This window comes from Miniopterus natalensis, chromosome 4 (genome assembly GCF_054644295.1).
Source record: "Miniopterus natalensis isolate mMinNat1 chromosome 4, mMinNat1.hap1, whole genome shotgun sequence".
NCBI lineage: Eukaryota > Metazoa > Chordata > Mammalia > Chiroptera > Miniopteridae > Miniopterus > Miniopterus natalensis.
Genome location: NC_142084.1, coordinates 8,919,279 through 8,934,660, shown reverse-complemented (window position 1 = coordinate 8,934,660; position 15,382 = coordinate 8,919,279). Strand labels below are relative to the sequence as shown.

The 15,382-nt window shown below is 53.6% G+C and overlaps 2 protein-coding genes and 1 pseudogene across 2 annotated transcripts; all 3 read left to right on the top strand.

Moving 5' to 3' along the window:
• Positions 1–2,088: 2,088 nt before the first annotated feature.
• Positions 2,089–2,570, top strand: LOC148093178 (large ribosomal subunit protein eL21 pseudogene; annotated as a pseudogene).
• A 6,978-nt stretch (positions 2,571–9,548) lies between these two features.
• On the top strand, positions 9,549–13,801 carry MCEMP1 (mast cell expressed membrane protein 1). Its single transcript, XM_087815877.1, has 5 exons — positions 9,549–9,618; positions 9,977–10,066; positions 10,611–10,733; positions 11,070–11,216; positions 13,719–13,801. The coding sequence occupies exons 1-5, from the start codon at positions 9,564–9,566 to the stop codon at positions 13,799–13,801; spliced, it is 498 nt and encodes a 165-aa protein (XP_087672003.1). The 5' UTR covers positions 9,549–9,563.
• Positions 13,068–15,123, top strand: TRAPPC5 (trafficking protein particle complex subunit 5). The gene is made up of 2 exons (XM_087815911.1): positions 13,068–13,109; positions 14,518–15,123. Exon 2 carries the CDS (start codon positions 14,533–14,535, stop codon positions 15,097–15,099), a length of 567 nt encoding a protein of 188 aa, XP_087672037.1. The 5' UTR covers positions 13,068–13,109; positions 14,518–14,532; the 3' UTR covers positions 15,100–15,123.
• Positions 15,124–15,382: the final 259 nt, after the last annotated feature.

The window sequence follows — 15,382 nt, the reverse complement described above, 5'->3', positions numbered from 1 at the left end:
GCCCTGAACCTCGCTGAGTGCCTTCCTTTGCTGCTTTGGTGTCCTGGGCAGGGGCTGGACTGACAGCTCATCCTGGGTGCGCAGGACCCCAAGAATTGGGCTGGTCGATGGGGTTCCACGAAACTGTTCTTGGCCCCCTTACTTTGCCCTCCATGTGTCCCCACCCCTGCTGCATGCACCCCACCCCCACCCCATGGTATGGGAGGGAAAATGCCTTGTTACGAGTAAAGACTTTGACCCTGCACACATCTAGATCTGAAATCTCCCCTTGGAGAGTGATGCACCTGCAGCATCAGTTTTCCCCGCCACGAAGCTGCACGTGGCTGCTGGGAGACTTTGGGGAGGTGGCGAGATGGGAGCGCTGAGGCTCTCGGTGGAGGCTGAGGGGTTGGGGGTGAGGCTCAGTTTTATTCCAGGAAGCCGTGGTCCCGTGCTCCCCCATCCTTTCCCACCCCCACCATCCTCTGCTCACAGTTCCTCAATTGGGGGAAAGGGTGCAAGTTAGTTCATTAAACCACCCCCCCTTTCATTTGTTGATTAGGAAGTAGGAATTGGGGGGAACTTTTATAAACTTCTAAATTCTCTGAATTCCTTTTAAGCCTTTGCTGGGTAGCTCAGTTAGTTAAGAGTGTCAGCCTGATAAACCAAGGTTGCGGGTTCGATCTCCGGTCACTGCACATACATACAACAATCAATGAGTGAATTCATCAATAAGTGGAACAACATATCAGTGTTTCTCTCTCTCCCTTCCCCTCTCTCTCTAAAAAAATAAATAAATAAATCAAAAAAACAACAACGGGTGCATTTTTTTTCTGTCATTTCTTGAAAAGAAAAAGCTGTAAGAATATTCTCAAAAGATTATTTTTTTTCTTTTCTTTGTCTTACTTTTTAAAAGGAAAAGCTGGGACAGCAGCCGTGGATATCCAGGGAGAGCCCCCCATTTCTTGGGGCTGAAATGTGCAGGGACCAGACTGGCCAAGTTCAAAACCAGCTCCTCCACCAACTGGCTGTGTGACCCTGGGCAAGTCCCTTAACCTCTCTGGGCCTCAGCATCCCCTTTTGTGAAGCGGAGATAACAATCCTATCTACCTGACTGGGTGCTGTGGTGGTGATTAAATAAGGTGCTATGAGTAAATTCCTCAAAACAGGAATAAGCAGTCAACAAATACTAGATATCATCATCTCAGAACTTACTGGAGAGCCTGGAAGTGAAAGACTGATTGATCATATCCTATGAGGAGGGAAGCTCCGGGGAACCCTGAGAGGCAGGAGTGGGTCTCGGCAAAGAAAAATCTCCCGTAGTTAACACTAGAAATTGCCATGATTTTCACCACCCACCCTCAAGCCTCCCACCCCTCCCTGCCCCAAGCACAGCCTGGCCTCAGTGGGCCCTGCCAGAGCCGCTTGCCAGTCGATTCGGCAGGACAGATCCACAGCCCCACCGCACGGCGCTTAGGTAAACGAGGCGAAGCTCTCCAGCCCTTTGTTAAAGAAATCCGGCAGTGGTTCAGAGCTTTTCCTTTTCTTTTCAGTCATTCATCAGAGAGAGGCCGGAAGCAAGTGTCAATGATTCTTTTCTGATGTGGCAGAATGACTTGTCATCACGATGTGTCACCAGGGCAACAAATCATCTAGCAAGACAACCAATCAGAAGTGCAGATTGCCTCCTGAGGTCAGGTTCACAGAAGGTGGCAACAGTTTCTAAGTCTTCCAAGGGATACAGGCCCCTTTGTTCAAGAGGAGATGTGTATTAACACAGAGAGGCTGTTCTCAAGGTCTTCAACACACAGGAAAACCAGTTGTATGGGGCAGAAAAATCCTCTTTCTGTGGCTTGAGGACACAAGTTTCCTTCAGATCTTTGGGAAATCACTCCCCCCCATTGTAATTTAAATGATTATTTGGTGGTGATGATTATACAATCACATTTGTCAAACCTCATAGGACTCACTGTGTAAATTACTCATTAAAAAAAGAACACTTGGGAAAAACAAAATATTCATGCAGCATGCAGGTATGTACATTTGTTAAAATGTAGCCAATCGACTCTTCCTTTCGCCAGAACCGCCATCTGCCAGTAATTCGCCAAAATGACCAACACAAAGGGAAAGAGGAGCGTCACCCGCTATATGTTCTCTGGACATTTTAGAAAACGTGGAGTTGTTCCTTTGGCCACATGCATGCGCATCCACAAGAAAGGTGATGCTGTAGACACCAAGGGAATGGGCACTGTTCAAAAAAGCGATGCCCCAGAAATGTCCCCATGGCAAACCTGGAGGAGTCTACAGTGTCCCCCAGCGCGGTGGGCACTGTTGTGAGCAAACAAGTTAAGGGCAAGATTCTTGCCAAGAGAATTAATGTGCGTATGGAGCATTTTAAGCGCCCTAAGAGCCGAGACAGCTTCCTGAAACGTGGGAAGGAAAATAATTAGAAAAAGAAAAAAGCCAAAGAGAAAGGGACCTGGGTTCAACTGAAGCGTCAGCCTGCTCCACCCAGAGAAGCACACTTTGTGAGGACCCATGGAAAGGAGCCTGAGCTGCTGGAACCCATTCCCCAGGAATTCATGGCATGATAGGTGTTAAAAAAACACACACAAAAAACCTCTGTACTGATAAAAATGTTTCTCTTAATTGGGTAGAAGTGTGGTGTCCCTTCCTGCCCCCCCTCCGAAATTAAAGAAAACTTTGCATCTTAAAATAAATAAATAAAATGTATCCAATCGAACACTTAAGATAGATGAGTTTTTATTGCATGGAAATTATACCTCAATAAAATTTATTTTTAAAAATTACAAGTATGTGATTGTTCTACTGTACTTTTTAAAGACCTGGCTCTGAAAAGTTTATTAGATAGTATTAGATGCAAAATTAAGACCATTAGAGCTGAGTCACTGGTAGAACTCAGAGGGAATGAAAGGAGCATTTTAAAAAGAAAAAAAAGAGAGAATTAAGGAGCACATGGATTTTTCCTGCTATTGAACCAGTGGTTTTCAAACTGAGTCCCCAGACAACCCTAGGGGTTCCATATACTCTCATTGCTTTTCACCCAGCTTGTATCAGTTCTGCCCACTTCTTCTGCACCCTTCAAAAGCTTTTCTCACCCGGCCGGGCATGGCTCAGCGGTTGAGCATCGACCTAGGATCCAGGAGATTGGGGTTCGATTCCTGATCAGGGCGCATGCCCGGGTTGAGGGCTAGGCAGCTGATCAATGACTTTGTCATCATTGATGTTTCTGTCTCTCTCTCCCCGTCCTTTCCTCTCTCTGAAATCAATAAAGATAATAATTTTGCCTCCCCTCTTCCTGTGCCCAAACTGAGGGAATTGGTAGTGGAAAAAATAAAATGGAACAAGCATTGCAAAGACACTCACTAAAGCAGAGTCAGGAGGCTTTCAGGGAAGTGGGGCCTCTGCAGTCCTGTGCCTTGGTTCTCCGAGCTGCTATTACGTTGCTAACCTGCAGCTAAACACAGCTCAAGGCCGAGCCATAAACATCCTGGAAAAACATAGGCACTTGCCCTCCTGGTAGTTTCCACCTTGCAGTTTGCATATTGAAACTAACTGAACCCTGGTAACCTCGCCAGCATCCTCCCTTTGCTACAAAATTACGCTTTGTGCATTTTGCCTTTACAAACCCTGCTTTCAAATAAATGCTTTTTATTCTTTATTACAGCTTATACTTTTTCTTGGTCGACAGGGTCTTTAAAGAAGGGAGCTTGTGGAATTCGTTTATCCCAACCAGGCTCTGCCTTTCTGCCCCACTAGTCGTTTTCAGTTCTTCAAAACAGGTGCCCTCTTTCCTGCTCCAGGACCTTGGGACATGCAGTTTCCTCCACCCGGAATGCCCTCCCCAGCTTGTCCTCCAGGTTTACATTTGCTTGCTTTCCAACTTCTGCTTAGCTGTCTCTTCCTCCACAAAAACCTTCATGGGTTCCTGCATTTGGGGGCCAGGTTCCTATGTCAGAAGTTCTCCTAGAACAGGGGCCCTTTCTTTCAGGGCAGAGATGACAGGTGAAATTGGAGGCCGATTGAGTGTTCTCTTGGTGTCAGACAAGGGCAAAGTGCCTGAGGGCAGGAGTGGCCCTTTGCTCCCTACTGGATGCACAGTACTCAGTACAACACCTGGCACATAGTAGATGTTTGATAAATATTGCCTATATCTGGCCCTGTGCACACTGTTGTGTCTACATAGGAATTTTACACACACATATCACTTTTTTTTTTAAATGTATCTTTATTGATTTCAGAGAGAGGTAGAGAGAGAGAAGCATCAATGATGAGAGAGTCATTGATCGGCTGCCTCCTGCTCGCCCCCGACCGGGGATCGAGCCCACAACCCGGGCCTATGCCCTGACCAGGAATCAAACCGCGATGTCGGGGATCCTAGGTCGATGCTCGATCGCTGGGCCATGCCCGGCTGGGCACACATATCACTTTCATTGAAATACAACATGCGTAAATAAGTGTGCAAATATTATAAATGGATGTGTGTGGTATGTTCTCGTCTGTGTCTGGGCTCTTTTGCTCACCGTTGCGTTGGTGAGAATCATCCAGATTGTTGTATGTAGCTGCAATCACACACTGGTTTCTCTCTCACATTCACTGCCACTGATCAGGGTGGGGCAAAAGTTTTTTCTGTAAAGGGTCAGAGAGTAAATGTTTGGTTTTGTGGGCCATATGGTCTCTGTCACAACTATGCAACTGCATTGCCATGCTGGAGCAGCCACGGAAGAGATATTAAAAAGGGGGCATGGCTGTGTCCCAAGAAAACTTTATTTATGAAGACTGGGATTTGAATGTCATATACTTTTTGCCTGTCACTAAGTATTAAAACATTTTTTCAATGATGTAAAAATGTGAAAACTCTTTTGGCAGTTCCTGAAAAACGTTCAATACGCAATTGCCATATAACCCAGCAATTCCACTCCTGGGTAGATACCCAAGAGAATTAAAAGCAGGGACTCCAAGAGATATTTGTACACTAATGTTCATAGCAGCATCATTCGTAATAGCTGAGAGGTGGGAACAACCAGACTGTCCATTAATAGATGGTTAACCAAAATATGCCGTAAAATGGAATATTAGCATTAAAAAGAAATGAAGTCCTGGTACATGCTGCCACATAGCTAAATCTTAACATTGTGCTAAGTGAAATAAGCCATATGCAAAAGGATAAATATTATATGATTTCACTTATTTGAGGTATAAACAGGCAAATTCATAGAGACAGAAGGTAGAATGGTGGGTGACAGGGCTCAGGGAGGAATATAGGGAATGTTTAGTGGAAACAGTTTCATTTTGGGAACATGAGAAAACTCTAGAGACAAAGAGGGCTGATGTTGCACAATATTGCGAATGTACTTAAATTAATGCCATTGAACTGGACACGTTACAATTGTAAATGTTATGTCTTTTATAACGATTTAAAAAATTCATTTATATTAGAAACAAACAAACCTATTCTTAGCCCGTGGGTCTGTTACAGGCACCTTTCACAGACACCAGAGGGGTGTGATCCGACAGCCCTAAGTCAGGGAGAGGGCTGTCCCCTCCTCAGTGCTTTTCTTGTATAAATGAATTCAAACGAGTGACTACAGATAATTGTGTTGTGTTAAAGTGGATTTATTAAGGAAGTAAAGCATGCAAATTTATTAATGAAGGAAGGCAAGCAAATCTACCACCCGGCAGGTAGCGTGGATGGGCTCTTAGCTAATCTGAAGAGGGAGTGTGGTGTGTGTGTTTTCCTTATATAATTTTCTGTTTATAAACTTTCTTTTTTAATATTTTTATTTAAATTTTTATTTAAATATGTTTTTATTGATTTCAGAGAAAGGAAGGGAGAGGGAGAGAGAGAGATAGAAACAGCAATGATGAGAGTCATTGATCGGCTCCCTCCTGCACGCCCCCTCCTAGGGATCAAGCCCGCAACCCGGGCTACTGTCTTGACTGGGGATCAAATCTCGATCTCCTGGATCACAGGTCGATGCTCAACGTCTGAGCCACACCTGCCGGGCCTGTCTATAAACTTTAAAATTCCTCTGCTAGATATCCTGGTACAGGTTAACTCTGAAGATGTCTCTCCCTTTTACTTTGTTATGACTTCCCCAGAATTTATGAGAAGCACCTGGCAATTAAATCCCGAAACTGCTGACTCCTCTGTTTAAACAGTGGGATGAGATAAGACTGCACTCCCCCCACCCAGCCCCCCTCTGTCTTTTAGTTAGTTTTCAGGGTGATTTAAGCTCTGTATTTTCTAATTGCACGAAGATTCCCCCTCCTCTCCCCCTTCCCTTCCCCCTCCTCCCCTGCATTCTTTGGAGACACCCATTTGCTCTCAGGCTCTTTGGCTGGGGAAGATAAGGGCTTGCTATTTACAAGCTGGCTGCATGCAGACTGCCAAACTGGTTGGCATTGTTTAATTTTCTTGTTTCAGCTTTCTTATTTCTCCTGCCCTGGGATTTTTCTAGCTTCTTACTTTCCTATAACAGGTCATACAAATGTAGATGGCAGGCCCAGCTGGTGTGGCTCAGTGGCTGGGCATCAGCCCATGCACCAAGAGGTTGCTGGTTCGATTCCCGGTCAGGACACATGCTCCAGTTTCGGGCTCGATCCCCAGTAGGGGGCGTGCAGGAGGCAGACGAGCGATGTTGCTGTTGCTCTCTCTTCCTCTCTCTAAAGTCAATAAAAACATTTTTTTTTTTTTTTTTTACAAAATAGATGGCGGGCTGGATTTGGCCCACAGGCTGTTGTTGATTGTTCTATTGAGGAAACAAACCACAGTTTTATTTATCTGTTCTATTGCTGATGGACATTTGGGTATGAATATAGTCTGCAGTTCTCACATAGGGGCATTATTCTGGTTATGTCTGCAATCCCACCCCTACATACTCACTCATTTCTCTACCTGTCCCTCGGACTGTGGCTTCTGGAACCATCCCCCAGGCACTACCTCCTGGACCAGTCCCGGCCAGGTGCGGGAAGGGAAGAGTTCTTGAAGACGGAGGCTGCGGCAGGTAGAGGGGCAGAGCTTCCACCCCTGGGCCCCTGCACCCTGCTCCAGGGGCTTCCTCTTGTTCCCGGATGTGGTCAGGGAGGGATAGAAGGCCAAGGGAGGTATTACCCAAGTCAGGAAACCCCACACCCAGCGGCCTTAACGAGAGCGAGATGGCATCAGCATGGACTTTGTGTTGAGGATTTGGCCTACTGTGCCTGCTGAAGTGACACTGCTCCTGCTTTACCCAGAGCCCTGGCGGGGGACCTGGGGGCACAGCAGGACCTCCAGTCCCATCCCCTACAGGAGCCCAGGGTTCTAAACCCCACATGTTCTGTGAGCCTGGCCCTCCCCAGATGGGCAGGGCTGACCCAGCCGTGGGTCTCTTGGTTCCCTTTTCCAGCCCCTGCAAGATTAAGGCTCTCTCCACCCCCCTCCTCTGCATCCTGGGGCTGCTGGTGTGCGGCAAGTTGCCGTGCCCTGTGGATGAAGCCATCCGGGAGAAGATCCAGGGTGTTATCAGCTCCCTGAGTAAGGACTTTCACATCCAACCCCAGCAGGGGCCTCAGAGGCCCCTCTGATTCCTGACCCGGAGAGAAGGTCAAGCCAGCCCAAGCCCCAACCCAAACTAAAACTGACCCCAACCCAACCCAGTCCTAACCCCAATCCCAAATAAACCTCAACCTCCAGTCTAAACCAAATTTAAAGTTCAAACCTCACCCCCAAGCCCAACCAACCCCAAGCCCAACCAAACCTCAACCTTGAGCCCAACCCCAACCTTCAAGCAAATCTCAACCCTAAAACCCAACCCAACCCCAACCCCATCTAGCTCTAGCTAAATTTAACCACAGCTCCAAACCTTCCTTCCTCCAAAATGCCCACAGACTCCAGGTGAGCTCTCCGTCACCAGAGCTCCCCACCAGGGCCTTCTCTAGGGGAGTTTTCTTGACCCCCCCCCAAACTCCAAGCCACCAGGGCCTAGGCTACATGCGAGTGGAGGAGGGGCAGCTTGGTCTCACAGAGCCCCTCCTTCCTCCTGCAGCTCTTGGGGCAGTAAGAACCAGTCATCGGGAGTGTCACTTCTGGGAGGTCCTGGTCACCTGACCAGCACATGAGTACAGAAGTCCGTTTTCCATGCTCTCAGCTGTTCCCGGTGTCCTATAACCCCCTTTCCCCATGTCCAGCCTCTATTTCTCGAAGACCACGGAGCCAGCCCCCGCCTCTGCTTCCACAGGGTCCTGGTCCACATTCCCAGCCACCTCCAGGGCTCTGTTTTCTTAGGACACTGATGTCTAGGCCCCCAGCCTCCACAAAGCCCACGAATCTGGCTTCCACTCCTCGGTGTGGGAGCCTCCAGCCCCCTACCCCCCCACCCCCAAGCCTCGAGCTTGGGGTCTAAGCTCCATCCTCTAGGCCCACAGGCTTTGCTGTCACCGGCTGCATGTGTGACTCTGTCTGTGGCTTGTGGGATGTGCCTTCCGAGACCCCCAGGAGCGCGCAGCTGAGGTGCGCAGCCTGGGTAGGTGAGCAGGGGCCTGAGAGTGAGTGTGCTTCTAGGTGTTTCTTTGAGCGGGGTCTCCAGGTTGAGGGAAAAGTAGTTCCAGGGAAGGTCGAGGCACGGACCTGGCCTCAGTTGCAGGCGGGGGTGTGCAGTCTAGTGGTTAGCACCGTGGCCTCACATCCGTTCCCTTACTCCATGGGCCTTGAAGAAGTAGAATTTCTTGGGGTGGGATGGAGGTATGGGATTGCTGGGGAAGGAAGAAAGGTGTGGGGGACCCAGGAATCCTGCCTCTGAGGCTGGCTGCCCCGACCCTAGAAGGTGGGACTCGGAGGTGTCACAACTTCTCTCTTGAGAGAGAGGAGACAGGAGGATGAGGGTCATCCAGACAGACAGACAGACATACACACACAGCTTCCCGTGTTCCTTATCTTTTTTAAAAAAGCTTATTTTTGCCCTGGCCAGTCTGGCTCAGTGGTTAGAGCGTCGGCCTAAGGACTAAAGGGTCTCGGGTTCAATTCCAGCCAAGGGCACGTGCCTCGGTTGCAGGCTCGATCCTGCCAATTGATGTGTTTCCCTCACATCAATGTCTCTCTCTCCCTCCCTCTCTCTCTGAAAAGCAATGAAAAAAATATCCTCAGGTGAAGATTAAAAATAATAATAAAAAACTTATTTTTATTGAATATAATTGACATACATTATATAAATTTAAGATGTATAATATGTTGATTTGATGCATTTATGTATTTTGAAATGATGACTGTAGCACTTGCTAACATCTATCACAGGTTCCTGACCATTCTGATCCGCCTCTAGGTCTGCAGGCTTCTTCTCCTGGTCCACCCTGAGACCTCTGGTCTCCTAAGACCCCTCTTGATCTGGGGGAGTGAGGATGCCCCGGGGTGGGAGGGTTCTGGATCCCTGAAAAGAGGAGGCCGACCTCTCCTTCCTCCCCCACACCCCAACCCAGAGATTTCCTCATCTGCTGAGAAACCTTCCGGTGGGTGGGGATGCGTGTGGGCAGACTGGCACACTGGGACCATGGAGGCTGAGGGAACCTGAATAAACCAGGAGGCCAGGATGCAGGCGGCAGCCTTCAAAGACAAGCAACAGGAGGCCCCAGCCAATAACAAAGGTTAGGTAACTTGGCGTGGGGGGGGGGTCAAGAGGGGGAGGCTGGGATGGGAGAGGTAAGGAGCTGAGAGTGGGGGTCAGAGGTTCTTCACCTCCCCAAAAGGCGCGCGCGTGTGTGTGTGTGTGTGTGTGCGCACGTGTATCCCCCAAACGTTCACAGACCCTCTTCTCTTAACCAAGAAGCAGATCTTACTTAACTTTTATCCCCAGAAATGTGTTGTATGCAGGGGTGTGGCGAGCCAGGACTTCTGAGCCCCCTCCCAGCCCACCCCCAGCCCCAGCCCCAGCCCCAGCCCCAGCCCCAGCCCACCCCCAGCCCCAGGCAGGGTTCCAAACCCTTCCCACCGACCCACCCGCAGGTGCAGATGATCCCGACTATGAGAATATCACCTTGACCTTCAGAAAGCAGGACAAGGCCCGGGGCAGACATTCACCACCCAAGAGTGAGGGTAAGCAGCCCCGCCAGCCCACACCACGCAGCTCTGGGAGGGCGTCGCGGGAACAGCGGGCAGCACCTGGGGGTCGGGGTCGGTGGTGCAGGGCGTGGTGGCGCCAAGGCTTACGCGAGACGGGTGGGGGCAGCTTTGCGGGCGGCAGGGTGGTGACTGTGTAGGTGGAAGTGTTGGTGAAGGTCTGGGTGATGGGGAACAGGTGACAGGGAGGATCCACCGAGACAGCTGGTGAGGGTGCGGCTGGTGGGGACAGTGTCGGCCACAGTGAGCACTGATGTTGGTGGCTGCTGGTAACAGCTTCTGCTGACATTGCTGATTAGTGCCCAGGGTGATGACAGGGGGGCATGGCGGTGAGAGCGTTAGAAACAAGTGCTGGTGGTGCAGGCCAGGGTGCGTGCAGGCGGCAGTGTTGCTGGTGGGCGCAGCTGCCAATGGCATTGGGAAGAGGGAGTGAGGCGATCGTGTTGGAATCGGTACTAACAGTCCAAGTGGTGGTCCTGAACCCTGGAGGTCACCCGCCCTGCCTCTGCCCCACTGTCAGCCCGGTCCAGGCCATCCTCGGACTCTGCCCAGGGCCCCCCAGGGTTGTACAGAGCCATTGTGACCCTGTACATTCTTCTTGCTCTGCTTTCCATCGTCCTGTTGGCCTGGATCCTGGTAAAGAGTGAGTGAGTTGGCTTTTGGTTTTGGTGGTGGGGAAGGGGACCGGGGCAGCATGGAGGGGTTTGAAGAGTTGGGGAGGCCCAGTGTTCCCACTGTCCCCTTTCCCCCCAGTCCCTCTCCCTCCCCCCACCCCTGCTCCCAGGGCTGCAGAACTGGGGCACTTCAAGGGGTTTTCTACCCTCCCCCATCCTGAACAGATTCTGAGATGTCCCGGGAGATGCTCTTCTTGAAAATGGAGATCTCGAATGGTGAGGGGAGGCCCTGGGGGAGGCCCAAGGGGTTAGAGGGTGGGTAGAGACAGCCGCAGTGACACAGACATCCCCGCCCATACCCTCAGTCTCTCACTCAGCACTTGAGTGCCGGGAAGGGCAGAAGGAGGGCTGGAGCAATATCCAGCACAGCATCAGTGAGGTCAGAACGTACATCGGCAAGGTCAAGAGCGATGTCTACAATGGGAATGAGAAACTGAAGATGCTGCCAGCAGGTGCTCCTGTGGCCCTTCACTGCGTGGACTGTGGTGCTGGGGAATCTGGGGAGGGGACAGCAGAGGTCCTGCCCTCCCAGAGGGCAGGGTTTGGAGGGGTGATGGATGTCACCTTTCAGTAACTTGGGGGGTATTTAAATGCTGCTGGGAACCCCAAGTGCAGGGCTCTGCAGCACCCTAGCCTGGGGGTTTGGGCAAGGAGGGGACTCCCAATGAAGGTGGGGGCCTTGTCCAAGGCCCCACCCCAGAGCTCTCCTGTCTCTCCCCAACCCCAGACATAATCCAAATCAAGGGTCAATTACAGAAAATCTCTGAAATGCTGCATAAAATGCCAAGTCAAGGTAAGCTGGGGCCAGGGGAGGCGGAGCCCTGGATTTGGCCCTAGCTTCTCTCCCAGGGGGGATCTGTCTGATTTTGGATCTCCATCTCCCTCCTTCAGCACCCCCATCTAAATAAATGAGAAGATATGGAAGCCCTGGGTGCAGCTTGGAGGACATGGTGGTACCTCCCAGTATAGGTGAAACATGGGGGCCCCAGCCTGGTCGGAACCTGTTCATCTTCTCCCACATAAAAAATCGTATGTCGCCCGGCCGGGCGTGGCTCAGCAGTTGAGCATCGACCTGTGATCCAGGAGATTGGGGTTCGATTCCTGGTCGGGGCACATGCCCTGGTTTTGGGCTCGGTCCCCAGCAGGGGGCGTGCAGGAGGCAGCGGATCAATGACTCTCACCATTGATGTTTCTCTCTCTCTCTCTCTCTCTCCCTTCCTCCCTCTGAAATCAATAAAGATATTTATAAAAAATCCTATGTCATGGAGAATGAATGTTGTGGAGTTGCACGTGTGCACGCGTGTGTGTGGGGGGCGTATGCGTTTCATGGAGGGCGGGTATTTCAGTGTGTCCCACAGGAAGGTGTTTTGGGTGAATGTTGAATGTGGGTGTGTGTGCACAGCTGTGTGACTGTTCCTGTGGCACGTGTGCATCATAGCACGTTGTGAGCGTCATGCACGTCACAGTGGGTGGCTGTGTCAGCAGAGACCGCAAGGGTGTCACAGTGAGCGAGGGTGTTGGTGACACATGTTACCCATGCATGTTTCACTGTCAGTGTGAATATGCATGAATGTCCTGCAGTATGTTGTGTGTGTAAACGTGTCAGGGCAGAAGTGTGTGTGGAGCACACTGTGGGAATGTATCATTTTAACTGTGGGTGTCAGGGTGTGTGCCCTGTTACTCCCTGTGCCTGTGTGAACAACTGTGTCAATGGGAGCGTGCCTGATTGTGTCACGGAGAGTGCTCAGAGCACGTACACACAGGTGCCCGGCTGCTTTTGCATATTTTGTGATTCATGGAAATAAAGGCCAAAGGAAAACAATGTGGCTTTCAGATCTGTTATTGGGGCGACTGGGGGTTTGGGGGAAGTCTGCAAGTGTTTGGACTTGGGCAATGGGAAAAATCACACCCATCTGGTGGACGTTATGCCAGAAACGCTGGGGACACGAGGGTGCATGAGAACGATGTCCCCAGCGGGTCCCTGTGTCCGTGAACGTGCTCAGGGAGCGACCGAGTCCCTGTGCCCCTGAGTGTGTGCCCACCAGAGTCTGTGGCCTGAGCTGTACATGTGTGCACATGTGCCCCTGAGACAGACGTGTGCCCGTGAACATGTGACCATCCGCGCTGCCGTCCCCCTGAACGGGGCCGACCAAGGCCGGCGAGATCCCAGGCCCCGGACCGCACCCTCGGGTCGGGCTCGGCGGACACGCGCGCCCCCGAGCGGCCGCTCTAGCGAATCGCGGCGCGCGCCCCGCCCACTCGCCTGCCCACCGCGGCGCCTGCGCACATGGGGCCATTTACGGCGTCGTAAAGCAGCTCGGCCGAGCCGCGGGCCGCAGTTCCCGGTGAGACTTTGCCCGCCCGCGCCCCCTGCCCGCGCCGGGTCTCGTCCCGACCCCTCCCTGCGGCCCTGTGGGTCCTGGGCCAGAGTCTCGGCGTCCGCGACCCCCGGGCGGCCCGCTGCGGCGCACCCAGGAGGCCCGCAGGGAGGGAGTGCCCCTCCGCGGCCCCTCCGCCCGCCCGGGCCGGGGTCTCGGGGCCCTGGCCTTTCCGTGGTTCGGCTCGCGACCCGCGTCACGGCCCAATAGAGGGGCCTCAGCACAGCCCCTCCCGTCCCGCGCGCGGCGCCCTCCGTGTAGGCGGCTGCTCACCCGGGCGGGGGCGCCCCGGACCCCCGGGCCCTGCTCGTCTTCCACCCCCCACGCGGAGGCCGCGGGCGCCGTCCCGGCCTCCAGACCCCTCCGGCCGCCCCCCCGTCCCCGCCTGGTGGGGGCGGGGCGCTCAGTTCTCCTTCCCCACCTCACCGGGGCGGCGGCTGCACACCTTAGTGGGCGAGGGTGGAGGAGAAGAGAGGGGGTGTCAGCGCCCTTGGGCTCCTCCCCTCACTCACTGCCGCCCCCACCGCAGAGCCGCAGCGTGGGGGTCTCAGCCCCCCTCGGGGTTTCCTCCTTTAGCCCCCTTCCGAGTCTCCCCCACGGACCGCCGCGGCTCCTCGCGCTGGGACGGAGGGTCACAGCGCCCCCTCCTGGTCCCTTAGGCCCCGGGTCTGAGGGTCAGCCCCCTCCCTCTCCTCCCCTCACCTCTCTGGAGAGCCCGGGGGGAGGGGCCCCCCGCTCCTCCGCCCCCCGCCCCTCCCGCCCCGGCTTTGTCACAGATGCAGGTCCCTCTTTGCCCCAAGGAGGCGTGCTTCGTGCGCGCCGAGTTGGCGCTGCCTGCGCGGGGTTGGAAGAGTTCCCAGCGCCCCTTCCTGGCTTGCCCCGTGGATCGCGTCTGTTCCCCGAGCCGCTGGTGGTCTCAGCACACCCCCTAGTCCCACCTTCAGCGTCTCGCTTACGGCCGGGCAGAGGCAGGGGAGTAGCCGCACCCGCAGGGAGTCAGTGCTGGAGCGCACACCAGGGTCCTCACGGTCCCCATCCTTCCTTGCCCCCTCCCTGCCCTCGTTTTCTAGTTGCTGCCACAGTGGTGGAGGGGGCGCAAAGGTGCTTTTCACGCACAAGAAATCACCTGGGGATTGGGGTTTCCCTCGTCCCCTCGTGGTTCCACTCTTGTCTCTCCTCCCACCTTACCCCCTAAGCTCTCTCGGGCCCCCGTTTCTCCTCTGCTGGATGGGGCAGGAGGCTAGGTTTACGCCCAGGTGAAAGCCCCTTTTCCTTTCCCATGTGAGAAGTCAGTGGTAGAGCGCCTGGGGGCGGGCTGGGGGTCCCAGGGCTCTTTCTCCGGCCCTGACGCTGCTGTTGCCTGGTCTCCCCGCAGGGAAGCGGCTGTGGCATGGAGGCGCGCTTCACGCGTGGGAAGTCGGCGCTGCTGGAGCGCGCGCTGGCGCGGCCGCGCACCGAGGTGAGCCTGAGCGCCTTCGCGCTGCTCTTCTCGGAGCTGGTGCAGCACTGCCAGAGCCGCGTCTTCTCCGTGGCCGAGCTCCAGGCGCGTCTCGCTGCGCTGGGCCGCCAGGTGGGCGCGCGCGTTCTAGATGCGCTGGTGGCTCGCGAAAAGGGTGCCCGGCGGGAGACCAAGGTGCTGGGCGCCCTGCTCTTCGTCAAGGGCGCCGTGTGGAAGGCGCTCTTCGGCAAGGAGGCCGACAAGCTGGAGCAGGCCAACGACGACGCGCGCACCTTCTACATCATCGAGCGGGAACCGCTCATCAACACTTACATCTCCGTGCCCAAGGAAAACAGCACGCTCAACTGTGCCAGCTTCACGGCGGGCATCGTGGAGGCAGTGCTCACACACAGCGGCTTCCCCGCCAAAGTCACAGCGCACTGGCACAAGGGCACCACGCTCATGATCAAGTTCGAAGAGGCTGTCATCGCCCGAGACCGGGCCCTCGAGGGCCGCTGACCCCGCAGGAAATAAAGGATGAGAGAGCCCCCTTTCCAAGAGTGTCTTGTGTGTTATGTGGGAGCCTCAGAGATCCATTCAATACAATCCAGATCCCTGCCCCAGACCATGAGGGAGGCCGAGGTCCAGGCTGTTTTTACCATGGGGAGGGCCAGGTTGGACCCAGCTTGGGCTTTCAGGTAGGGCTGGGGGAGTCCAGGGACAGTTGGGAGATAGACCAGGCAGAAGGAGTGGAGGGATGCTGGTAGTTTCTGGAATCACAATTGGAGGCTAACTATGCTGG

Excerpts from the sequence above, each read along its gene's own strand:
- MCEMP1 (XM_087815877.1), top strand. The coding sequence starts at position 9,564 with ATGCAGGCGGCAGCCTTCAAAGACAAGCAACAGGAGGCCCCAGCCAAT. Across the intron at positions 9,619-9,976 it reads GGCCCCAGCCAATAACAAAG|GTGCAGATGATCCCGACTAT; the intron begins GTTAGGTAACTT and ends ACCCACCCGCAG. Across the intron at positions 11,217-13,718 it reads ACTGAAGATGCTGCCAGCAG|CCCCCTTCCGAGTCTCCCCC; the intron begins GTGCTCCTGTGG and ends TTCCTCCTTTAG.
- TRAPPC5 (XM_087815911.1), top strand. The coding sequence starts at position 14,533 with ATGGAGGCGCGCTTCACGCGTGGGAAGTCGGCGCTGCTGGAGCGCGCG.